This window comes from Schistocerca cancellata, chromosome 2 (assembly GCF_023864275.1).
Source record: "Schistocerca cancellata isolate TAMUIC-IGC-003103 chromosome 2, iqSchCanc2.1, whole genome shotgun sequence".
In the NCBI taxonomy this organism is placed as follows: Eukaryota; Metazoa; Arthropoda; class Insecta; order Orthoptera; family Acrididae; genus Schistocerca; species Schistocerca cancellata.
In genome coordinates, this window is record NC_064627.1 from 810,985,773 (window position 1) to 811,013,646 (window position 27,874).

Below are 27,874 nucleotides of genomic sequence, written 5' to 3' on the forward strand. Positions count from 1 at the left end.
CCTTGGTGTGGAGGTGCGCTAGAGGAGTGAGTGAGTGACATGTAAGCAAAGCTCTGGAATATGCGGAGCAATTTCAACTGTACTTGGTTCACAAATTTCTTACTATCCAGGAACAAATACTGAGGGGGTATGATATCCATAACACCTATACGTCACGGTGCGGAGATATTAGTGTCTAATCCATTCTGTCATTGTTTTCGTCGTTGCTCAGCCAATTGGTCGCAGTTCCAACTGTGTAAAGGCGTGGAATCGCGATGAAATTCAAATTTAAGTGAAAAAAAGCCGATCGTAGTGTCAAACACTCAATTTCCGGGGTTACTAGCATAATTGGTGACCATTCTAATGATATTGTGACATAGGATTGTGAGAGGGAAGGATAGGAAGCGGTTGACAAAACAACAGTCGGAAGCGACGATTATTACCGACAAATCCATAGCGTTATGTGTTGCTATGCTGATTGGTGTGAGTACATAACTGATCCAGATGTAGGGCTTGACGGCAGGGAGATGGTCTGGGTAGAGCACGGGGGAAGGGGTAGGAGAAGGTGATACATGAGTAGGGAACCAACGCCAGATAATCAGCTAGTAATGAGTAACTCAGCTTCACGTTTGCATCGATCTTGTTGAGTAGCCCTGAATCATATTAACCGGAAACGGCGACATCAAATCTCCCTTATTCATTGGTGTCATCGATATTTTTACGACAGGCATCTCACGTTCTCTCCGGCGACCCGTGGACGGCTATTTCGCTTTGAAGTCGAACATCTGGTCAAGTCCAGAGTCCCACACGAAATAAACACTAGCAACCTTGTGATATTTGGAGATCAACGGTCGCCTGATGACGCCTTCAACTTCTGATCGTTGGGAAACCAAGAAAATGACTCATTCAGCTCCCACGCACAGGCAACAGGCTGCTACGCACACACACACACACACACATACACATACACATATAAGTAGCGACATAATGGTACACATTTGGCCAGTATTTTGCAATTCCTGTAATTTACCACTGCCATATTACCGAAGAAGATATACAGGATGATTCCGTGATGATATTACAAACTTTCAGGGAAGATGGACAAGTGTAAACGTATCAGTTTGAGGTAAGGTACCCTGTCGAAAATCGTCTGATAGCCCTGACAGTGGAATATAGCTACCGGTGCTATTGATGCTAAGACTGTAGGGTAGGCAAATCCGCCAAGCAATTAGGCGTGGAGGTTTGAATATTAACTTCAACTAATCCAGCGCAGATGGCGTACCGTACTGTGTTCTGACACGAGCAATCCTGGTGTCCAGTTTCTCTACCGATAGTAGCCTGCAGTCTGTTTACAAGTTAAAGTAGTAACGTCGATCAGCCCTAACAAAGTGGAGTCTTACTCGGTGACGGAACTTGCAGAAATGCTTTTCATGCATGAGCAACCAAATGGAAGCACGAGTAAAGCGGAAAGGTTATAGAGGACCAAATATCCGCGTAGGAGAAATCCTGATCACACCGTATTTCCAGGACTGTTCCAACGATCAAGTAAAGCGAGGTAATGCACGGACTCTCGACTTAGATGCAGTGCTGGATCGAGTGGGCGAGGCGCCTGCAATTAACACTCTATCAGTTTCACGTGAAATGAATGTTTCGCAGAGTGATGTGTGGTGAGTACTACGAGAAATGCAGCTACACTCCTATTATCCACAGAATGTGCATATTTTGACTCCTGCTGACTTCGGACCTCGTGTCGTGTTCAGCCAATGATTCTTGCACCGCCTCTTACTTTCCTGCGTATGTACTTCTCACGGATGAAGTATGTTTCACCAGAGGTGGAATTTCAGATAGTCTCAATAGTCATGTTTGTGTCGAAGAGAAGCGCTACGCCGGCCGCGGTGGTCTCGCGGTTCTAGGCGCTCAGTCCGGAACCGCGCGACTGCTACGGTAGCAGGTTCGAATCCTGCCTCGGGCATGGATGTGTGTGATGTCCTTAGGTTAGTTAGGTTTAAGTAGTTCTGAGTTCTAGGGGACTGATGACCACAGATGTTAAGTCCCATAGTGCTCAGAGCCATTTAGAAGCGCCACGCTACCATTGTGAAGAGCCATCAACGCAGATTATCAGTAAACGTGTGGGCAGGCTCAGTCGATGATTATGCATTAGATCCCTTTCTTCTTCCTTCCCACTTAAATGCTCCAGAATGCACAGCATTTATCAGATACATACTACCCAGGTTGCTAGGATACATTACACTTGTTATTCGCCAACGGATATGGTTCCACAACGATAGAGCCCCACATCACTTTGGACTGAGTGTTCGTGAACAACTGGATCAGACATTCCCTGAAATGTGGATAGGCAGAGGAGATCCTGCTTCGTGAACAGCACGTTCACCTGATCGCACCCCACTTGATTTCGTCCTGTGGGGCCATGTGAAAAACCTTGTGTACGAGACGCCCGTCAATACTGAAGAAGGTCTCCTAGAACGAATTCTCGCTGTCTGCGATACTTATCAGACGACACCAAGGATATTAGAACTGGTGAGACAGAACTTTGTGCAACAATTCCATGCCTGCTTTGACGCCGGGAGACACCATTTTAAACAACTGTTATAAATGTAGCAGCTTTTGAAACTTGTGCAGGTAAATGGAATTCATTACTGCTGTACCGTGAACTTGGAATTTTCCGTCTCTTTGGTATCAAGTTACGTGCGCAGTTACTAGTCCGTCAACAGGAGAAATTATCTGGTGGTACTGGAGAATGTTCAGCAGGAATGCTGTAAGCCACGATCAGTGTTCAGAAGTTGGCGCCATAATTTGAGCGCTGCGCGAGGCTAAGACTGAACTTGAGTAGATTTTCGCTTATCAGCTGAAAATTCTACGGCAAGTATATTCCATGCAGCTCTTGATGGAGAGAGATATGGTAGGGATAGAACCTACGTGGACGGTGAAAGTGTGGGCACTTGGGCACTTGCCTGACTCATGCCGCTTCCTCGTCCGATCGCGCGGGAGTTAACTGCAACAGCAGTAAGAACATTAACTCGCTCTCTTTTGTCGCCATTGTTTCCTTCTGTTACGTTGTCTAGATGTTACACTACAACATTCACGTAACTAGTTAAAGAGGTTGAAAAATAATTGCTGAGATGGTTCACGTCTATTGGGACATGTTGTCACGTACACCGTACAGAACGTGTACGTAGGTGTAGATGTACTTCTTGTCCGCATGGTCACACAGCTTCGCCCGCACCGTTGGCTCAGCGCTACAGCACTGTAACAAACGAGGACCTACCTGTCTGCCTCGACGGTTCGACGTGATCTCCTGCTGGCTGAACTGGTGACTCGCGTGCTGTTGCGTCGGTTTCCATTGTCCAGAAACTATAAAAGCCTCATTGGTGCGCTTAGTGGCAAATGTAGTGCTTTCGGTAGAGACAACTTCAAGCAGTCCTACATCGATGTCTGCACACTCATTAGCTACTACCTTGGTAATCACAATCTGGCAGCCTGTATTGTTGTGTTGGCGTAACAGATAAATTGCTAGTGCTATTCTTTGAGGCAGTGAGTACCCACAAATTTTGTGTACCGATTTCACAGGATTCATCTATTTATATATCGTTTATTTTTATGAACGTTGCGTACACCTTTACTACAACAAGTAAACTACTGGAAAAAAGTTGGCCGAATCATTCTCTCGACCAATCACGGGCAATTGTGGCCCGGTTACTTGGCGCATTACTATCTGTAAAAATTCCATCGTCGTTTGGGAACATTAAGTTTATTAATGGCTGCAAATAGTCTCCAAGCAGCGGAACATAACCATTTCCAGTCAACGGCCGGTTCAGTTGAACCAGAGGACCGAGTCCACTCCATGTAAACAGTGCCTCGTTGACAACTTGGGCCCATGGCTTCGTGGTGTGTGCGCCACACTCGAACCCTAAACTCTCACCAACCGAAATCGGGGCTCATCCGACCAGACTACGGTTTTCCAGTCGTCTAGGGTCCAAACGATATGGTCATGCCCAGGAGAAACGCAGTAGGCGATGTCGTGCTGTAACCAAAGGCACTGGCGTCCGTCGTCTGCTGCCGTAGCTCATTAACGCCATATTTCACCGCACTGTCCTAACGGATAAGTTGGTCATACATCCCACATTGATTTCAGCGGTTATTTTACGCAGTGTTACTTGTCTGTTAGGATCGTTGCTCTCGGTCGTTATGTGAAGGCCGTATTACACTGTGTTGTCAGTGGTGAGATGTCATGCCTGAAATTTGGTATTCCCGGCACACTTTTGACACTGTGGATCTAGGAATATTGAATTCCCTAACGCTTTCCGAAATGAAATATCCTATGCATTAGTCTGTTAATTCCCATCGTGCGGACATAATCACGTCGGAAACCTTTTCACATGAATTACCCGTGTATAAATGACAGCTCCGTCAATGCACTGACCTTTTATTCGTTGTGTACGCGATACTACCTACATATATACTATATACATGTGCTTATCGCTGCCGGCCGGTGTGACCGAGCGGTTCTAGGCGCTTCAGGCTGGAACTGCGCGGCCGCTACGGTCGCAGGTTCGAATCCTGCCTCGGGCATGGATGTGTGTGATGCCCTTAGGTTGGTTAGGTTTAAGTAGTTCTAAGTTGTAGGGGACTGATGACCTTAGATGTGCTCAGAGCCATTTGAACATTTTTTTTTTTTTGCTTATCGCTACGCCAATACTTATGTCACCTCAGTGTACTACAGTTCGTTTAATTTGAAGAGAGTCGGTTCTTTCGAAGCGGAAAACAGTTCACGATTGGCAAACGATGAAAGTGTGTGCCTGTTGCTAGTGAAGTTCTTGTAAATAATTGCCAGACAAAATTAATAACTATTGATGACAAGAATGTAATAAAATACGGTTTCCATTGACTTAGTTTATTAATCTTCAAACACCTGAACAAGCCTATCCATGTTCTTCTCATTAACGCTGATAAAATTAGTGAATTACCGCAGTGTCCACAGTTTGCTTATGACTCTGGTTATGAAGATTGACAGCGATATTTTTCTCTCCGCTATTGTCACTTTATAGCCGACAGTTTTTACGCATTACATCTTCTGCTCATGGCTGTTGCCTATACAAGGTGTTTCAGAGCCTTTGCGACATATGTCTGGGAATGTTAGAGAATGTCATGGGGAACAACTTTCGTTAGAGAGACAATGTTTGGGGACGCTAGGCGTCGTTTAAGACTGGCTATGCCCCTGATAGGCAGCATGACGTAAGCACTCTGCGGCGTTGGTATGCAATGTGTGTTGCCTATCATCCAGTCGTTTGCTCCGCGTGAAGGACAGCAGGTCGTGCAAAACTGAAGTTCCTAATTCGCTTATTTAAATATCCATCTTCGCTTAGAAATATTCATTCTTATGATTTTCTTGTTGCAAATCACTCTATCAATTTACTGGGGTAGGTAGTTAGTTGCACACCTGGTTAGTAGACCCTGCTGGTTGAGTGAAATCTCGTCATCCCAGGGCCGGCGAATACTAAAGGATGCCTAGCGTCGCTGAGAAGTGTGACCAAACATTTTGTCTCTCAAAAAAGTTTTTCTTCTTGACAGGATCCGTCATCCCTAGAAGTATGCGCACAGACTTTGAAAGACTCTTTCTATGCTCGTTACCCTCATTCATGCAACTGTATAGTTCACAGCAGATATTACAGGTGAAAGCTGTGTAGCGTAACCAGGTTCTTTATCGTAGCTTTGAAAGGTCCTTGGAAGCCACTGAGTCCTGTGATGTGACTCGCGAGACGCCTGGCACCTCAAAATACTGCCCCGGCCTTTATCCACAGCACCTCTACTGTACTCATACTGGGAATGTAACAAATTTCCTAGAGACAGGAGAGCTTCTGTCCACAAATTAGCACGCATTTAGAAAGCATCGCTCGTGCCAAACTCAGTTTGCCTTTTTTTTTTCACATCATTTCCTCCAAACTATGGATGGAGGGCAATAGGCAGATTTCATATTCCTAGATTTCCAGAAAGCGTTTAGGACGCTGCCCCCCTGCAGACTGTTGACGAAGGTTCGAGCATACGGGTTAGTCTCGCAGGTATGTCAGTAGTTCGAATAGTTTTTAAGGATAGAAACCAGTACGTTGTACACAATGGAGAGTGTTCATCAGGGGCAAGGATATCAGGAATGCCCCACAGAAGTGTAATAGGACCGCTATTATTCTCTACATACATAAATGATAAGGCGGATAGTGACTGTAGGAGGGTACAAGATGACCTAGACAAAATTTCTACTTGGTACGATGAATGGAAGCTTGCTGTGGATGTCGAAAAATATAGGTAATGCGAAGAGTAGGAAAAACAATCTTGTAATGCTCGAATACAGCATTAGTAATGTGAAACTCGACACAGTCACTTTGATTAAATATCTAGGCGAACATTGCAAAGCGATATGAAATGGAATGAGCAATTAAGGACGGCAGTAGGGAAGGCGAGTGGTCGACCTGGTTTTATTAGAACAATTCTGGGAAATTGTAGCTCATCCGTAAAGGAGATGTCATATATAATGCTAGTATGACCCATTCTTGAGTATTGTTCGAGTATTTGAGATACCCAGCAGGTCGCATTAAAGGTCATATATAATGCTAGTATGACCCATTCTTGAGTAGTGTTCTAGTGTTTGGGATACCCAGGAGGTCGCATTAAAGGTCATATATAATGCTAGTGTGACCCATTGTTGAGTACTGTTCGAGTGTTAGGGATACCTACCAGGTCGCATTAAAGCAACACATAGAAGCAATTCAAAGGTGTGCTGCTACATTTGTTACCTGTAGATGCGATTAGGACGCAAGTATTACGTAAATGCGTAGTGAACTCTAATGGAAATCCTTGGAGGGGTGGTGACACTTTTTCCAAGAGACAGTATTCTGGAAATTTAGACAACCGAAATTTGTGGCCGACTGCAGAACGATTCCACTGCGGGCAACCTGCATATCGCGTCAACGAACATAAGGTGCGAGAAATTAGGGCTCGTACGGTGGCTATTAGACAGTCGCTTTTCCCTCGCTGTATTTGCAAGTGGAGCAGGAGAGGACATGACTAGTAGCGGTACATGGTACCCTCTGTCATACAGCCTACGGTGGCTTGCGTAGTGTGTATGTAGACGTAGATGCAGACTTTTGTCTCGCTACATTTCAGATTCCCGACTAAGTGTGCTTACATGTTACCTTTTATACTCATTACCCAGAAATGTCTGAAATGGTATTCCACGGGGGACAGGGGAACTGAATGCAATGTGCTCTCCCAGGTACACCAGTCAAGTAGATTGCTAACTTCTAAAGTTGCAACATCATGAATGCGGCATGCACCCATCGACAAATTGACATTATGTGTACTGTGTGCGTGGATATGAAAACGATAAGCGTTTCCAGTGGAATCGCAACAAGCAGGGACGAGTACCGCCGTCTACATTCTCTGTATAAGGAACTATAATGACGGGAAACATAATTAAGGTAGAATAAGCCACTGGAAATATGAAATGTAGGTACGCTAATAACCGGTGTAATCGGCAGAATGTTAAATACAAGCATACAAAATGGTTCAAATGGCTCTGAGCACTATGGGACTCAACGTCTTTGGTCATCAGTCCCCTAGAACTTAGAACTACTTAAACCTAACTAACCTAAGGACATCACACACATCCATGCCCGAGGCGGGATTCGAACCTGCGACCGTAGCGGTCGCGCGGTTCCAGACTGTAGCACCTAGAACTACTCGGCCACTCCGGCCGGCACAAGCATACAAACGTGCAGGCATTGTGTTGCACAGGTGCCGGATGTCAGTTTGTGGGATGCCTGTTGCACTTGGTTGGTCAATACAGGGACAGTGAATGCTGTTTGTGGATGGCGCTGGAATTGTCATTTGATGATGTCCCACATGAGCTCCATTGGAGACAGACCTCGTAATCGCGTGGGCCAAGGCAACATGTTGGGTAACAACAATGGTATGTTGCCGAGCGTTATCCTGTTGAAAACACCCCCTGGAATACTGTTTACGAATGGCAGCACAAAAGAGTGATGTGCAAGTTTGCATTCATGGTGATCCTGCTGTAATGCGAAATCGCACCCCAGACCACAGCCCCAGGTATATATCTAGTCTGTCTAACACGCAGATAGGTTGGTTACAGCCACCAAACTGGCCTCCTTCTAACCAACACAGGGCCATCACCAGCACGGAGGCAGAAACAATTTTCATCATAAAACACAACAGAGCTCCACCCTGCCCTGCTCCTCCCGCTTGACACCACTGAAGTTGCAAATGCGGTGGTTGCAGTTAGTTGAATGCACGCCACATTGCGTCTGGCTCGGAGCTGTCCTTGAAGTAACGGACTTGTAAGGACCCGTTGTGTGTTTGATGCTAACGGCTGCTCAAATTGCTGCTGCAGATGCAGTACGATGCGCCAGAGCCGCTCGCCGAACGAGATGGTCTTCTCTCTCGGTGGTGCCACGTGGCTGTCCACGGCCCGGTCTTCTTACGTCTGTAGATTCTCGCGACCACCGACGGCAGTACTCATGTACAGTACTTCTACAGTACTGCAGAAGGAACATCCGGCTTCTCTTAGCCCTATTACATGACCTGTTTCAAACTCAGTGAGGTGCTGATAACGCAGTCTTTGACGCTTTAAACCCATTCTTGACTAACATCAACTCTCCACGTTCAGTCTCGAAGGTAGCTGTTGCTCACGACCGTTTCAGGGCATATTTAAAGCAGTCTTGATGTACATCCTCATAGTGGCGCTACTAGCCCCATTTTTATGCGACTGGTGCGAAATTTGAATAGACACCATCTTTCAGACGTAGAAACACGTGTACCAACTTTAGTATACGTCGTACAACTCCTTCTTGCTATCGCGATTTATTTTTTCGTCAGTGTATTAAGTAGTTGGTTTCTCATTCAGAAATCACATGTGAACGTTAGTTGTTTGTGATAAGCTCGTGTTATGCCTCGTAGAAGAAGGGTAAGACGTGTCATGGCCTTTCGAGACTGGGATTTATCGTTCCACAATATTGCTACTCACGATGGTCGGGATCCGACGACTGTCATACGAATATACACACATGGCAGAAAGTTTTTCATCACCTCGGTTCCGAGAGTTCCGGAACCTGTACAGAAAATTGGAGTAGAAATCGACATAAACATCATTTCCGCCATTTTTATTGCTCTTGAAAACTACACATTGCATGTTGCAACACCATACAGCGAGACCTTCAGAGGTGGTCTTCCAGATCGCTGCACACACCGGTACCTCTAATACGCAGTAGCACGTCCTCTAGCATTGATGCATGCCTGTATTCTTCGTGGTATACTATCCACAAGTTCATCAAGGCACATCATTGAAGAGAACGTGATGCCTATCCTGAGAGGTCCATTCGGCATGTCGGTGGGCCTATGTGTACCGCGCTGCATGGTGTCGTGGTTGCAAAGATGAATATCGCCTTGAACGTCGGGAGTGAAGTTGCGCATCATGCAGCCTATTGCGCACAGTTTGAGTCGTAACACGACGTCCTGTGGCTGCACGAAAAGCATTATTCAACACGGTGGCGTTGCTGGCAGTGTTCCTCCGAGCCGTAATCCATAGGTAGCGGCCCTCCACTTCAGTAGTAGCCCTTGCGCGGTCTAAGCGAGGCATGTCATCGACAGTTCCTATCTCTCCGTATCTCCTCCATGCCAGAACAACATCGCTTTGGTTGACTCTGAGACTCCTGGACACTTCCCTGGTTGAGAGCCCTTCCTGGCACAATGTAACAATGTGGACGCGATCGATTCACGGTACTGACCGTCTAGTCATGGTTGAACTACAGACAACACCAGCCGTGTAGCTCCTCCCTGGTGGAATGATTGGAACTGATTGGCTGTCAGACCCCCTACGTCTAATAAGCGCTGCTCATGCATGGTTGTTTACATCTTTGGGCGGGTTTAGCGACATTTCTGAACAGTCAAAGGGACTGTGTGATAGAATATCCACAGTCAACGTCTATCTTCAGGAGTTCTGGGAACCGGGGTGATGCAAAACTTTTTTTATGTGTGTAGAACTGATGGGTTCAGGAGGACTTGGCTTAATACAGCATCTCAGCAGCGCCACGCGACTATCGTCCTAGAGGACAGGCATATTGTCCAGATGGGCACACAGGACAGTGCAGCAGTGTCACGTACGTTCAGTCACGATATGGGCTGGTTTGCAGCGACACCGGTACCAACACGGACAGTCCGACGACGCCTGGAGCACCACGAACTGTCGGAACGGCGGCCACCGTTGTGGCTTCCATCGACGCTGACGCTGGTGCAGAGAGAGACGCGCAGACAGTGGTGCGTGCAGAGGCAACACTTGACACAGGATGTAAGAAAATGAAACACCTACAGCCGTCCTTATGACGTCATTTTCTGTATGGCTACCAGTTTCGGTGCTTCAGTGCACCATCTTCAGGCCTTAACTGACACGAAGAGGGTTGACACCATCCGTATACACGATGCATCAGAGACGAATATTTATAACTAGTTTTCGCAGATTACCTGTAACTGCAGTGTTGTCTCTCCAACGATCAACTAACAATTTCTCGAAGCGATAATTCTCAGTGTGATACAGTCTGGAGTTGCGATGAATTTTTTGAAAGAGTTCGTGAGGCCTTCAGCTGCCCATTCATTGTTTCATGAACTATTGTGCAATTTCGGCTTTAGGCCTTTTTCAGGTATCCTAAACGGAAGCGTTAGGTACATTGAATACGTTAGTGACACTTGTGATTTTGATGTAGGAACAAGTCATATCTGTACAGATACTAGGGGCATTATAACTTACTTTATGGATGATTTTTTAGTAGTAAATTATGCCATGTAAGTCGTAGCTCCTATGACTCCATGTTACGCTCGTAAAATAAATCCTAGATGTTTTATGCTATTTTAGGAGCACGTTACTTTCGAGCAGTTGTTGCAAAGCTCTAATATATAAAACCAGTCTTTTAACGCACTTAACACTAGAAAGATTATAATTATTTTATATAAATTTGTTAATTAGCCTGCATATGCTTTTGTTCTAAATTATATTTAATTATCGTCCAGCATTGGTGTAAATATGACTCTACGTAATTTATTTAAAATAACTTGTAAGTATTTGTTCTTTTATTGTGGGAGCACAATAGTTGGTACAAAGATCCTACATATAAAATCTATCAGTACTCTAATAAAACAGTACTGAGAACTATGAGAGTCGAAGAACAACGGCTTTATGGTTGCCTGATGTTTCGCATTACAGTTATATTAATTAATGAGTGTAGCGATAGTTTCACCTTCTGTGGTTCCGTAATGCTTCGTCGTATAGCTGCTAAAAGGTTGTTTAGGAATTTCCCATTTCGCAGGTCTTTTTGCTCATTTAAAACTTTGTCTGACTGATCTTTTGGATCGATGTAAATTTCAGTTTTCTCCATTACATCCATGATTTTTCCTTTCTCTAACTTATGTAGTATTTGAAGTGATCCATCTATATTAGATATTTTGTGGTTGGTGTCTTTTAAGTGTGCAGCAAATGTGAATGGGTTATTTTCGCATATTGTCATGTATTCTTTAAATCGTGTACTAACGTTTCTTCCTGTTTGTCCAATATAAGATTTTGGGCATCCTGATTGCGAAAACGGTTCTAATTTACATGGTATGCATCTCAAAAATCGTTGCAGATTGTTAGTTGTTCTGTAACTGGTGTACAATATTGTATGCTTGAAACATAGAGTAATTTTTTCGGAAATAATACCTATATATAGCCATATAAGTTGTTGATGGTTGGAGAGACAACATTGCGGTTACAGGTAATCTGAGGAAACAAGTTTAGATGGCCTCTGATACATCGTGTATGCGGATGGGGTTAATCCTCTCGACATCAGCTAAGGCCTGAAGATGGTGAACTTAAGCACCGAAAGTGGTAGCCATACAATAAATGACATCATAAAGACGGCTGTAGGTGTTTCATTTTGTTGCATAAGTGAAGGCCCGAAGTCCACCAGACCTCCAATCACGAGGATGGCCATACAAAAACTTGACACAGGTGTCTTTCCAGCTGATTCCAGTTCTGCATTCAGCATCGCGATGGACGAACCCATGTGCAGAAGCTCAGGGGAGAACGATAGTTGCCAGACTCCTCATTATTATACAGGCACAACGTTTGATGTGATACTGGTGAAACAACACCATCACCTGCGGTTCTAATAGCCTGTAATTAGAATAATAGTCGTTACATTTCTGATTTATTAATGCTGTACTTGTGCTTTATATTAGAGCTCTCCATGATGTTATCTTTCAAAAACATAGCAAAGACCCTTTGTTGTCTATGGTGCCCTCACCTACCTCGATGTAAAGGGTGTTCACTGAAAACATCTGGTCAAGGTAAAGCAAAGTCTCACATGTTTATACAGTTTGTTCACATCCTATTTTCATCTTTGTGTATTTTTGCTTCTTGCGGAAATTGTGACATCTATATGTTTTTTGACATTGTGGAATTATTGACAAAATAAGTTTTTCAAATGTTATTAAAAATAGATTGAATTATGAGGGAACTTATGTCAACTTATATCGTTCACAGTAATTGAAAATGAAAAACATAAATTCTAGTATTCCAATTTTTTTTATTTTTCCGTTTATACTTCAAAAGAATCAGAACGTATCCCATGGCGATACCTGCCACAAAAACGTTCTAAGCATAAAAATTCGGAGCACTGCGAACAACGTCCGAAGGCACATATACCACACTTTTTAGTGTAAATGTTATTAGGAAAAGCAACCTCGTTAATGCTGCTGAAAAATCTCTCGATCTGGCGATAATTTGGCGACCGACCAGTACAGAATTTCCTTGAAAGCTAGAGCCTGCAGCTCATGGATCAAGCCTTGTATTTTAATTGGATCGCTTCCACTTGCGCTTTCCCTTTGCTAGGCACAGAGCACTTCTGTAATTCTTAATATGTCGGCAAAAGAATACGTTGCAGGGTCGACAGATCGGCAAACGATTCAGCGGAATTTTCAGGTTGGTGCAGAAGTTCGTAGCGTTTTGGTTTGCATGTTGGTATTCCGGTTTCTATTGGTTTATTTATCGATAGTCATTTTTTATCTGTAGCGCACTGTTGCGATTTGAGTTTAGATATTGTCATTTTGTCATCTGGAGACAGTGAGTGAACCGTGGACGCTAGAAAATGGACAAATCGGGACATTCCCGACGGTTTCTTCTGTTTGAGTTCAGTAGAGGGGTGACAGCAACAGAGGCAGCCAGAAACATTGGCATCGTGTATGGGAATAATACTAGAATTTTTATGTTTTTCATTTTCAGTTACTGTTAATAATATAATGTTATATAAGGGTTTCTGATGGTAAAATCTATTTTAATAGTTACTTCATCGTCAGTAACACAATTGTATTTCATGATGTCACAATAACTATCGATGTCGCATACTTCACTGCAGCCGAAGACAAAGAAAAAAAAGACATAAGATTGGACTTGAACACGTGGCCCAGAAATTCGTAATTATGCTCTCAGTCCTTCGCTACTGAGTCGGTTGCTAGAAGAATCTGCGACGAAGCTGATACATTCGCGTCGAAATTTTAAATATCATTTTCTCTGAAACTGTTGAGCGTTGGTAACGACGCCAAAATACACTACTGGCCATTAAAATTACTACACCAAGAAGAAATGCAGATGATAAACGGGTATTCATTGGACAAATATATTATACTAGAACAGACATGTGATTACATTTTCACGCAATTTGGGTGCATAGATCCTGAGAAATCAGTACCCAGAACAACCACCTCTGGCCGTAATAACGGCCTTGATACGCCTGAGTCGAACAGAGCTTGGATGGCGTGTACAGGTACAACTGCCCATGCAGCTTCAACACGATACCACAGTTCATCAAGAGTAGTGACTGGCGTATTGTGACGAGCCAGTTGCTCTGCCACCATTGACCAGACGTTTTCAATTGGTGAGAGATCTGAAGAATGCGCTGGCCAGGGCAGTAGTCGAACATTTTCTATATCCAGAAAGGCCCGTACAGGACCTGCAACATGCGGTCGTGCATTACCCTGCTGAAATGTAGGGTTTCGCAGGGATCGCATGAAGGATAGAGCTACGGGTCGTAAAACATCAGGAATGTAACGTCCATTGTTCAAAGTGCCGTCAATGCGAACAAGAGGTGACCGAGACGTGTAACCAATGGCACCCCATACCATCACGCCGGGTGATACGACAGTATGCCGATGACGAATACACGCTTCCAATGTATGTTCACCGCGATGTCGCCAAACACGGATGCGACCATCATGATGCTGTAAACAGAATCTGGATTCATCCGAAAAAATGACGTTTCGCCATTCGTGCACCCAGGTTCGTCGTTGAGTACACTATCACAGGCGCTCCTGTCTGTGATGAAGCGTCAAGGGTAACCGCAGCCATGGTCTCCGAGCTGATATCCATGCTGCTGCAAACGTCGTCGAACTGTTCGTGCAGATGGTTGTTGTTTTGAAAACGTCCCCATCTGTTGACTCAGGGATCGAGACGTGGCTGCACGATCCGTTACAGCCATGCCTGTCATCTCGACTGCTAGTGATATGAGGCCGTTGGGATCCATCACGGCATTCCGTATTACCCTCCTGAACCCACCGATTCCATATTCTGCTAACAGTCATTGGATCTCGACCAACGTGAGCAGCAATGTCGCGGTACGATAAACCACAATCGCGATAGGCTACAATCCGACGTTTATCAAAGTCGGAAACGTGATGGTACGCATTTCTCCTCCTTACACGAGGTATCACAACAACGTTTCACCAGGCAACGCCGGTCAACTGCTGTTTGTGTATGTGAAATCGGTTGGAAACCTTCCTGATGTCAGCACGTTGTAGGTGTCGCCACCAGCGCCAATCTTGTGTGACAGCTCTGAAAAGCTAATGATTTGCATATCAGAGCATCTTCTTCCTGTCGGTTAAATTTCACGTCTGTAGCACGTCATCTTCGTGGTGTAGCAATTTTAATGGCCAGTAGCGTAGGTGTTCCTTTATTTTATTCTTACTTTCATCCAGTGAAGTTTCGTCTGTGTCAGAGAGCGACTTATGGAGAGTTCCCCTCGTAAGATTTGGACAATGTTTCTTAGGGATGTGTGGTGACTGGAGTGAGAGGCCTAGCCAGTAATGCTGTACGTTTCGGGTCGCCCAGCCTTCCAGAAGTGTTGCGCGCGTTATGTAGCGCAGCTGCGGAGTACGTGACGGAAGGCAGCGAGCGGAGCAGGGTCTCAGGGTGACCACCTCTGCCTCGGTCCGAGGTGTGCGCCCCCGAGCACGTGCTTCTGATCGCCGTGGTGGGGACTCGCGCATCGAGATTGGCCCGCGGCCGGGCTGCCGGCGCAGATAAAACGCGGCCTTCCGCGGCCGCACGGCGTTCAATCCGCTGTCCCGAGGACGACGCCGCACGCGGCGCAGAAACCACCGCAGCCACATACACACGATGGAGCGAGCGACGCGATACGTGCAGGTAGGCACCGGCGCTTCTTAGCCTCGGTCGTGACCGCAGCGTCTTCACGTGCCAACACAGTGCTGTGGGGATAGACGCAAGTACTGCCAAGAGTCTTTCACATCTGCGTTAAAACTTCTGAACACTACTTTCGCCAGTACATGAGTTCACAGCAAATGTGTTTGTATATGTACAGTGGGGATGGAAGCAAGCAATGCACAGCGTTTGAGGTGATATGGACAGTTAAGAGTTATATCAACCGAAGCCTGATGGGCAGTTTATAGGATCTGTTCGTCACAGAAAAACATATGTTCTGATGGAAAAGACATTGACCTTAGGAAAGCACAGTGGTCACCCTCTGCTGCAACAAAATACCGGGTGATCAGAAACTCAGTATAAATTTGAAAACTTAATAAACCGCGGAATAATGTAGATAGAGAGGTAAAAATTGACATACATGCTTGGAATGACATGGTGTTTTATTAGAACATTATTAGAACATGCTTGGAATGACATGGTGTTTTATTAGAACCAAAAAAAACCACCCCATATTTCTAGATGCGTGAAAGATCTCTTGCGCGTGTCGTTTGGTGATGATCGTGTGCTCAGTCGCCACTTTCGTCATACTTGGCCTCCCAGGTCCCCAGACCTCAGTCCGTACGATTATTGGCTTTGGGGTTACCAGAAGTCGCAAGTGTATCGTGATCGACGGACATCTCTAGGGATGCTGAAAGACAACATCCGACGCCAACGCCTCACCATAACTCCGGGCATGCTTTACAGTGCTGTCCACAACATTATTCCTCGACTACAGCTATTGTTGAGGAATGATGGTGGATATATTGAGCATTTCCTGTAAAGAACATCGTCTTTGCTTTGTTTTACTTTGTTATGCTAATTATTGCTATTCTGATCAGATGAAGCGCCATCTGTCGGACATTATTTGAACGTTTGTATTTTTTTGGTTCTAATAAAACCCCATATCATTCCAAGCATGTGTGTCAATTTGTACCTCTCTATCTACATTATTCGGTGATTTATTCAGTTTTCAAATTTATGCTGACTTTTTGATTTATTATGTGCCTGATCTGAATTATAAAAATATTTATTGTTACTGGTTTCAGTTTATTTAAAAAAATGTTTAGAGGCTAAAACTTACAGAAATATAATTTCATTTTACTATTACTATTTCTGCATACATTTCAGGATGCCATGTTAAACCAATCAAAATCGATAATCACCAAAAAAATTGGCACTTGTTATCATTTTATTCAAGAAATCTTTTCATTTATTTGCGCGTTTAAATATTGTGTATGCATTTGCAAATATTTATTCAGGTGATATTGTGCGCCTCATAGAGCTTTCATCTATCACTGGTTTCACGATCTAGTATTCTGGTATTTCCTGAATTCCATTCCGTCAGTTTTCTTTGATGTGCAAAAGATTTTTGAGCTAAGCTTAATCGCAAATGTTATCTGAAAATTTCTAAATAAACGTAGCACATGAATTAGCATAGAAGATAAAGTTGTAAAACGGACCTAAAACAATTATGTCAGCCATCATACATCTCCGACCTAAAAAGAATTATGTCACCCATCATGATCTCGAAAGAATCACAGATATCTATGTCTATCCTTGCTCATCAGATAGTAAACAGGTAATATTTTCTTAACAATCTGTGGACAGTTAAGACTACATTTTTTTCTCTGCAGTGGACGTGGTAGCACGTGAAACAAAAGTACTATGTGTTTGCAAGCACGCCAAACTTTTTTCTGCGCTGTATGTACGAATAATTCGGAATAATACACAGTAGTTCTGGGGAACGTCCCATAATAATTTTCAGAATTTAAGGAGTTACATGGCAAGAATGAAGACGAGGGAAGAATAATGCATCTGTTGAAAAAGTGACCTTTGACATGAAGACTACATATGCCGTAAGGGTCAAGAAGGACTGCCACGCTTAATGGACAAGCCTGCTATTGGTTACGAAGCTTCTTCATCTAAGGCAGAAGTTTCGTGAAATGACTGCCTGAGACAGAAAGCTTCAAATTGTTGTAGCGATGCCGAACGCCTTATCGGTTGTTTAAAAAATTTGGTATATGTATTTTAATCGATTACAGTGTATATTTGTAGAAACCAATGAAAAACTAGCGAAGAGGGTTATTCATTCAGCAAATTAATGTGAAGGAATTCTACTTAAAAGTGACTATCAATTATGTGGAGCTTGTACGTTTTTCGCTTCCTAAAGATCAAAAGATCAAGATTCAATTTAAACTCACCGGTATACAATTCGTTTACGTGTAGATAACTTGAAAATGATTAAGTAACAGAAAGACAAATGAAATAACAAATTTTAAGAAATATAAATGTTCGTAAAAATGTAATAATAGATTGTCTCTAATGAGTAACCGCCGATCCCACAAAAAAATGTTCCATAAGATGGGGCGAATGAGACTGGCAACGTCACCTAAAATTATTTACGCGTACGCAACATACGAATGGACTGGATTGCATATATTTCTAAAGTTTTGACCAATTCGGTTTCTTCAAACCACCTTCGGGTTTGAGATGTTGTCTCTACTGTGTGTGTGTGTGTGTGTGTGTGTGTGTGTGTGTGTGTGTGTGTGTGTGTGTGTGCGTGCGTGTGTGTGCGTGTCTCACAATTCGTGTTATACATTTTTAGATGTTGTAGAGGAGACTTGTAGATCAAATTTTACATAGGAACCTATGTCCGGAAACGTCATCCAACGACGCTACAGACTGTCAAAGTTACAGGCGCAGGCACCCTGTATGTGTATACAGGGTGATTCCATGGTGACGTTACAGAGTTTCTATGATAATGGAAAAGGATAAATGCACCAGTTTGAGGTAAGGGCTGTGGAATACACGTACTAGTACTGTTGTGACCGATTGTAGGATAGGCAACTTTCAGATGTGGTACTAAGGATCAAAACAGAAAAAGTGTATTAAACTCTACCTTAAGAGCTATGAGCACTTGTCGAATAGAGGAGTTTCGTTTCTCAGTACAGAAGATGAATAAGTATACAGGTATACAGTTTAGAGCTCACGTTCACTGGACATATTTTCCATATGTTTGTGTCCATGCTACCACCTCTGAATGTTGTCTACCCTACAATCTTAGCAACAACAATACCAGTACATGTATCTACTGATAGAGGTATCAGAACGGTTTTCGCTTATAACATTCGAACTGTTCGTTTCCAGTGGTTTCCGAAGACTAAACTTGATCTACAACTTCCTTCTACAATCTCTAGGAGTGTGTAACATGAATTGTGAAACACCCACTCTCTCTCTCTCTCTCTCTCTCTCTCTCTCTCTCTCTCTTTCATGATTCAAATTTTTCAGACATACTGTGCGAGTGCAGAATTTATCCAATTTTTTAGACAACGGCGGAACAGGTTTTATAAATATAATGTATGGCGTGTCACACACAGTGGAAAAGTGACATATGTCACTTCTGACAGTGATCTGTCTGTCGGCTAGGGACATCAAGGTCGGCAGATCCCTTCAGTGATATTCCAAGAGAGGAGTCTACGTAGCGGTACTGTGAATCTCCCCTCCCTCCCTCCCACCCTCTCACTATCATCAATAATACATTCCACTTATTCAGTACAAACACTTAACACACAACACTCGCGTTTCGGATAGAAATCTGCAAGTTGCCTGAAGAACAAAAAATTTCACAATTAGGGCCGTCCAGCGAACAATGCTGTACGACTCTACTTACGAGAGTACTTCACTGTCCAGTTTTACATGTTTTACATATATGGCGTAGATATACCTATGACTCGGAAAATGTAGCGTCCGTTGCGGTACGGGAAAGGGGAATTCTGATCTCCAATGCAGTTTGAAGGACTGCAAACATCGATTCGGAAGACACATAAAATTAATATTACACAAGCTGAAACATCATAGTTGTCATAATGCCGTTCGTTTTGTAAGGAAATGATTTACTTACTTTTTGGCGTAATGTTCGGTCCAAATATTTTTCGAAACTTGAATAAATAGCAACATCATTCTGACACAGTGGTCGTTCATTTGTAAGCCATGCTGCACTAAGTTTTAGCGGAAACGTTTACTAATTAACGTATTTTTATAACCTGAAAGAGAATTATAATATCATATTTAAATAATTTTTAAAATTGTTTGAGATCCAGAATGAAAGTAGTCAGGAACATCGAACTATAAAATGAAACTCATGGCATGAAAATCCAACTGAAACTACTCGCAACTTAGGATCAAAGTCAGCCCATCAACTAACTATCGTTTGCGCAGTAGTCTCATAAAAGATGTACGCCTCCACAGCCAGGATATAAGACTTAAGGATCACAACACTTTAAATAAAGTAAAAACTGAAACAAACTGAAAAGACTCAAACCTCAACCAACCAAAGGTTAAGATTTACAGGAAGTTAATAGCGTAATTTGATCAATTTTGTTACTTACAAAGATGCTAAAAGGTCGATTATCCTTTATCATTTAAATGCAAGCAACAACTTTGGCATTCGTTGACCTAGGTGACTAACCCCTGACTTAAATTTTCAGATGAAAAGGGCAGATATCACCAGGACAGGAAAAAAAATATCTAGGCAGTCAAATGTAGGTGTACGCGGGGCATTCAGTAAGTAATGCAACTCATTTTTTTCTCGGCCAGCTTCGGTTCAAAACTGGAGAATTTGTTGTAGGACATCGTGGAATATTTCCGCTTCAGCCCCTATAGTTTCATGAAGATCCAATAGGTGATGGTGCTACGTAGATTTCAAAATGGCGTTTGTAACGGAGGTGCGTTCCAAGCAAAGTTTCTTTTGGAGGAAAATCAGAGCATCGCAGATATTGATGGGCGCTTGCAGAATGTCTACGGAGACCTGGCAGTGAACAAAAGCTCGGTGAGTCGTTGGGCGAAGCGTCTGTCTTCATCGCAACAAGGCCGCACAAACCTGTCCGATCTCCTGCGTGCCGGCCGGCATTGTTGGAACGTGCGGACACTCTCATTCGAGGTGATCGACGGGTCACAATCAAACACCTCGTTGCACGCGTGGGCGTCTCTGTTGACGGTGCTGACATTCTCGTCCACCAGTTGGTTTACTCAAAGGAGTGTGCCCCCTGGGTTCATAGCCACCTAACCGAAGACCATAAAGAGCTCCTCCCGACTTCGATCTGCGTGCACCAGTGAAGGATACAGTCCGTGAGAAGCAGTATGTGAATGATGGAGGGGTTATTGATGCCGCAAGACGTTGGCTCCATATAAGCATACAAGCCCTTCCAGTAAGGACGCATAAGGCCATAGCTTTGAACGGAGATTATGTTGAAAAACAAGGTTTTGTAGCCAAAAGATTGGGGAATAATATCGGGTACTGGAATCCCGAATGAAACTAACCTGCTTGCAGGAGAAAAAAAAAACGTGTTGCTTTATTTCTTCAACGCCTCTCGTATTTGAAAGGTAGCAAAACAAGGAAAGAAATTCAGTTAAGAAATATTTACTGTGTCGGATCTCATGAAACGCAAAATCTTCAAATTCAAAGCAGAGAAACATGATGATTAGGAATGCAAAGTATGACTCGTCTGAAACAAGACTGTATGGCGATCCATATAAAGAAAAGTAAGCGCCAAGGAAAGGCTATTACAAAGTTCCATTTAAAATGGTAATGAAAAGCAAAATGGTTTGTAATTTGGTAGCCGCGATCAGAAGCACAGCTATATCATCTATACCTATATCCTATAAGCCATCTTAAGGTTTGTGCTGGAGGATGCTTCGTGTACCACCACCATTTCCTCCCTTCCGTGAGTGTTACGCATAGGAAATGACAGTTGGTCTGAATGTGAATGTTTCTAGTTTTATCACCGTGGACATTTCATGAGATGCATGTGGGAGAAAGTAATATTTTGTCTGATTCGTCTTGGAATGTGCGTCTGCCTTATGAGTGCCATGAGTGACCTTGCGAGGCTCTCGCGCTCACAAAACGAACTACAGGTTGGTTCAAATGGCTCGGAGCACTATGGGACTTAACTTCTGCGGTCATCAGTCCCCTAGAACTTAGAACTACTTAAACCTAACTAACCTAAGGACATCACACACATCCATGCCCGAGGCAGGATTCGGACCTGCGACCGTAGCAGTCCCGCGGTTCCGGAGACCACCGCGGCCGGCCTGAACTACAGGCGAAACGCGCCATCCTTCTTTGTTATCTCACATATCTACTCCGTTAATCTCACCTGCTTCTCCCAGACTGACAAGCAATACACAAGAATCGGTCGAAGGAGGGTTTACACAGAAAAGGTATCCGCAGATAATCTAATACCAAAACGGTAAAACCATCGCCGCCCGGGATTAGCCGAGCAGTCTATGGCGCTGCAGTCATGGACTGTGCGGCTGGTCCCGGCGGAGGTTCGAGTCCTCCCTCGGGCATGGGTGTGTGTGTTTGTCCTTAGGATAATTTAGGTTAAGTAGTGTGTAAGCTTAGGGACTGATGACCTTAGCAGTTAAGTCCCATAAGATTTCACACACATTTGAACATTTTTGTAAAACCATCTCGTCTGTCTATATGTTTGAACGCGCTAATCTCCGAAACTACTAGACGAATTTTCATGGGATATTCACAGGTAACTTGATCCTAGCGTAGGGCAACATATAGACTTTATTTCATCCAAATCAGATCACGGAAAAAACAGATATTGTGTTTTAAAGTTTTACCTTAAACCTTCATATCTATCTGTTTGTTTGTCTGTTAGAACGCGCTAATCTCCAAAACTGCAAGACAAATTTTCGTGGGGTTAGCTTAGCTTGAAACAAAACAAAGGCTTTATTTCATCAAAACCAGAAGACAGAAAAAAAGATATCGTAAATAAAATTGTACCTAAAATCGTTTCCTCTTCTTAATAGTTTGGAAGTTTGATCACCACAGCATAGTACACCAGAGAACCAACAGATTGGGCATTAGTTTCGTAGTACAGGAAAGAACCAATAGATGACGTTATTAGTGTTTTTTAAGTCAGTGACAGACGTTTTTTCGGAAGTTTACGTCGATGACAGAATTAAGATGTTATTAGTGTTTTTAACTCACCAACAGATGTTTTTTCGGAAGTTTACATCAGCGACTGCCACAGTCTTATCTTCATGAATACAAACAAACAGGGAATTTTCTTGGCTAGGATATACAAATTTACTGATTTCGCTTTGTATGTTAAAAGCTGAACGACATTGCTTTGTTTGTTTCGATAGAATTTATTTATATTTTTTGCTACGAAAAACGAATTTATCAAAACTGCTTTGTGGTTTGGGTGCCTACTCATTACATCTTCATTTCGTTTTGTTTATGAATAAAATTCCCTAGGAAATGGTTGTGTCTTGCTGAATACACCAGAACAGCTAAAAGACTAAGGACTATGTGGTCTCAATAATCTAATAAAGATTGTCAACCGAGACTTACTGTGGCTCAAGACCCTCAGGCTTTAACTTGCTCTTTGGAAACTCCTTCTGAAAGCAGGGCCTGATCTACCTCTGATCAAGAACGTCTCGCTCCTCAGAACGCTTCGCTGACTTACTTCTCTCCAAGATAACATCTTAGAAACGGAAATTTTGATGGGAAGTGGCACAGGCGTGTGAGTTTTTACGCTCCGAATCCCTCTTATCCCCAACAGTTTACCATTTCACTTTAAACCTATACAATTCCCCGTGAGCTTATGTTGTGCCATTACCACAAACAATACACAACGTCAGACGTTGGGTCTTGCAGGCGTGGTCTTTAGCGTCAGTCACTCTTCGCATGGTCGACTCTCTGTGGCTTTCTCCCACGTTAGTGAAGGAAACAAGCTCTTTGTTCATGTCCCCAATCATACTAAAAAAAGAAGCTTTATAAGTCAAAAACAAATTCTACGTTTACGAAGTCTCGAGCTCGGATAAATAAACGCCCAGACAACGCCAGGTTTCTAAGCTATTGCTTGAATAAATAGACTGGCGTGATACAAGCGGCAGTCAAAAGCAATCGCCACATAACTGTTGATACATTTATCCCATTGTGAAACAAGACGGTCAGTGCCTTCATGAAAAAATGCTTGTTGTTGCCTATGGAACCATGATTGTATCTAGGCAAGCAGCTCTCCGTCTGAACCAAATCGACGGTCACGAATGTTTTTCTTCGGGTCCCTCGGGTTGCCATGGTTGTTCCGAGTACGCTGTAGAAGTTTCGCCTACACTTCCTTCATACAGTCCATCTCTCCATGCGATTTTCATATTTTTAGAGTCCTGAAGAAAGACATTCATGGTCGTCGATTGGCTTCAGACGAAGAGGTGTACGCCTGGTTGCAATCAGAGTTGCGTAGTCAACCATAAATGTTTGTCCCTGAAGGCCCTGACCATATTGTCTCGCAGTGGGTTGAATGTATTAACAGTTATATGGGGATTACTTTTGAAATAATAAACAGTTTACCTACTTTTTCCATTTGGCTAATTTCAATTCACTGCCCCTTACAGTTATTGTGTACTGAAGAAAGACATTCGTGGTCGCCGATTGGCTTCAGACGAAGAGGTGTACGCCTGGTTGCAATCAGAGTTCCGTAGTCAACCATAAATGTTTGTCCCTGAAGGCCCTGACCATATTGTCTCGCAGTGGGTTGAATGTATTAACAGTTATCTGGGGATTACTTTTGAAATAATAAACAGTTTACCTACTTTTCCATTTGGCTCATTTTCATTTCACTACCCCTTACAGTTATAGTGTACTAATTAGGAAAGATAGACTTACGTGAAAATGCATTCCGTCCTTCACCACTTGAGAAGGAAGACAAGAGATATTGTGAAATCATATTGCTTTAAGACTCCCGTTGTGACAGATTAATAGACCTGCGTGTATTTCGCTGACATCCGTGTAACCTATGCTCGTGATTGCGTCATTCAGCCGTTGCCAGTCCGCGCTAGAACACTGACTGCCTATATAACTAAGGCAGCCAAAGTTACATAATTCTGGTGCTGCAGGGAGATAGCCAGTTTCTTTACATAATCTCACGACAGTTCGGAGGAACGGGCGGTTACGTAAAAATGACACAGCGCCGATTAGTGTCTAGGAAGTGCGTTCCGCTCTCCACGCAGCGCGTCCGGATAACCCCCAGCCGTTCGGAGATTAACGGTTCATCAGCTGGAGGCGGCGGGCGAGTATTTTTAACCGGTCGGCAGCTGTTTTGACGACCTAACGTCACGATGACGTAGGGTAATCTAAGGAAAAAATGGCTCTTGGCCTCGGATAGGAGTGTAGATTCTGCAAATCAGTGTCAAGTTCATGAAAGACATTTTCATTGTACCACAAAACTAAATGGTCTTTCCTCTACATTCCATATGCAGCTTAAAGACGTAAGCTAGGATCTATATTACTAAATGATAATCCCGGTGAAAGGTACTCAATTCCAGTTGCTAATTGCTTCTCTAACAGATTTCAGTGGCACCAAAGATTTTATTTTCAATATTTCGTATAAATACTGAGCGAATTTAAAAAAATTAAAATATTGCTATAATCTACTTAGTAAGACATATAATCTTACGTTAAAGGCTTAGCACAGTAAGACAGATGTTCCTGTTAGACACTGTATACATGTCTTGAGGCAGTGTATCTCATGGCGCACACATTACCCAGACTATGTTCACCCACTACTTGAGAATGAGAGCACTTAACGACATCTACATCTACATAAATACTCCGCAATCTACCATACGATGCGTGGCGGAGGGTACCTCGTACCACAACTAGCATCTTCTCTCCCTGTTCCACTCCCAAACAGAACGAGGGAAAAATGACTGCCTATATACCTCTGTACGAGCCCTAATCTCTCTTATCTTATCTTTGTGGTCTTTCCGCGAAATATAAGTTGGCGGTAGTAAAATTGTACTGCAGTCAGCCTCAAATGCTGGTTCTCTAAATTTCCTCAGTAGCGATTCACGAAAAGAACGCCTCCTTTCCTCTAGAGACTTCCACCCGAGTTCCTGAAGCATTTCCGTAACACTCGCGTGATGATCTAACCTACCAGTAAGAAATCTAGCCGCCCGCTTCTGAATTGCTTCTATGTCCTCCCTCAATCCGACCTGATAGGGATCCCAAACGCTCGAGCAGTACTCAAGAATAGGTCGTATTAGTGTTTTATAAGCGGTCTCCTTTACAGATGAACCACATCTTCCCAAAATTCTACCAATGAACCGAAGACGACTATCCGCCTTCCCCACAACTGCCATTACATGCTTGTCCCATTTCATATCGCTCTGCAATGTTACGCCCAAGTATTTAATCGACGTGACTGTGTCAAGCGCTACACTACTAATGGAGTATTCAAACATTACGGGATTCTTTTTCCTATTCATCTGCATTAATTTACATTTATCTATATTTAGAGTTAGCTGTCATTCTTTACACCAATCACAAATCCTGTCCAAGTCATCTTGTATCCTCCTACAGTTACTCAACGACGACACCTTCCGCTACACCACAGCATCATCAGCAAATAGCCGCACATTGCTATCCCCCCTATCCAAAAGATCATTTATGTAGATAGAAAACAAGAGCGGACCTACCACACTTCCCTGGGGCACTCCAGATGATACCCTCACCTCCGATGAACACTCACCATCGAGGACAACGTACTGGGTTCTATTACTTAAGAAGTCTTCGAGTCACTCACATATTTGGGAACCAATCCCATATGCTCGTACCTTAGTTAGGAGTCTGCAGTGGGGCACCGAGTCAAACGCTTTCCGGAAGTCAAGGAATATGGCATCCGTCTGATACCGTTCATCCATGGTTCGCAAGATATCATGTGAAAAAAGGGCGAGTTGCGTTTCTCAGGAGTGATGCTTTCTAAAGCCGTGCTGATGCATGGACAGCAACTTCTTTGTCTCAAGGAAATTCATTATATTCGAACTGAGAATATGTTCTAGAATCCTGCAACAAACCGATGTTAAGGATATTGGTCTGTAATTTTGAGGATCCGTCGTTCTACCCTTCTTATATACAGGCGTCACCTGCTCTTTTTTCCAGTCGCTCGGGACTTTACGTTGGGCAAGAAATTCGCAATAAATGCAAGCTAAGTAAGGAGCCAATACAGTAGAGCACTCTCTGTAAAACCGAATTGGAATCCCACCAGGACCTGGCGATTTATTTATTTCCAACCCATTCAGCTGCTTCACAACCCCAGGGATGTCTATCACTATATCCTCCATTCGGGAATCTGTACGAGACTCAAACGGCGGCATGTTTGTACGATCCTCCTTCCTGAAAGATTTCTCAAATGCTAAATTTAAAATTTCAGCTTTCGTTTTGCTGTCTTCCGTTGCCAGGCCACACTGATCAGTGAGTGACTGGATGGAAGCCTTCGACCAGCTTACAGATTTTACGTAAGACTAGAATTTCCTCGGGTTTTCAGCAAGATCTTTTGCTAAAGTATGACGGTGGTAGTGGTTGTATTCGCGCATCGCTCTTTTTACAGCAGCACGAATCTTTACTAACTTTTGCCTGTCCTCATTCTCCCGATCTTTATTGTACCCCGAATGCAACTGCCTTTGCTTCCTGAGGATTCTCCGAATTGCGCTGTTAAACCACGGTAGGTCTTTTCCGTCCGTAACCCACCGTTTCGGCACGTACTTCTCCAATGCGTGATTTACAATGTGTTTAAAATTTGCCCATACTTCTTCCACGTCCATCCAACAAACTCTATATCTTTTCACTGCCACGCCATGCAGAATGATGAAAGGAAAAAAGTTTATTTCTTGTTACATTCTCGCTGTTCACGCAGTAAAACCTCAACATAGGACATGATTTTTTAATTCATTACATCCTTACTGCTGACTCTATTCCCAAAGCACTTTTATTACTACTGACTACATTCGCAACACACTTTGCAGACTTTACACTGAATGTACCTGCAAAATTATATCCATGTACGACACACAGTCCAGGAGATATGACACCATAAACATAGGAATGAATGAAAAACAAGTTTTTGTTTCAAACGGAGCACAAAGTACCAAAACTGTACTCATCCAGAGTTTTCTAATGAGAGGATTTAGCAACTTTCAACAAACTTTAAACATAATTCTTTCTCTCGTTTGCATGCTTGACATGCAATATTTAAGACAGTATATCATTTGTACATTAATCGGACGTTTTATACATGGAAGTGCGATTCTTTAAAGACTCGGGGTGTTAAAGTGGCCACTGGTTTAATACTTACGATCGAAGAGCAAGTGCCCTGCATGTCATCCCTGGATGTCTTGTTGAAAACAGGTTCTTGAGGTTTCGTGTATAAATTTTCGAGAAAATATTCTCCACCTTCCTTCGTGAGTCTAGCGATTTATATTTAAATATTTGATTACAATCTTGTCGGG

At 43.3% G+C, this 27,874-nt stretch overlaps 1 protein-coding gene across 1 annotated transcript in view; it reads left to right on the plus strand.

The window, feature by feature from the left end:
• Positions 1-15,423: 15,423 nt before the first annotated feature.
• LOC126162685 (uncharacterized) overlaps positions 15,424-27,874 on the plus strand; it is a 43,886-nt gene continuing 31,435 nt past the window's right edge. The window contains exon 1 of the mRNA XM_049919339.1: positions 15,424-15,514. Within this exon, the coding sequence (XP_049775296.1) occupies positions 15,488-15,514 (27 nt within the window). The 5' untranslated portion in view covers positions 15,424-15,487. The remainder of the gene's footprint in view (positions 15,515-27,874) is intronic.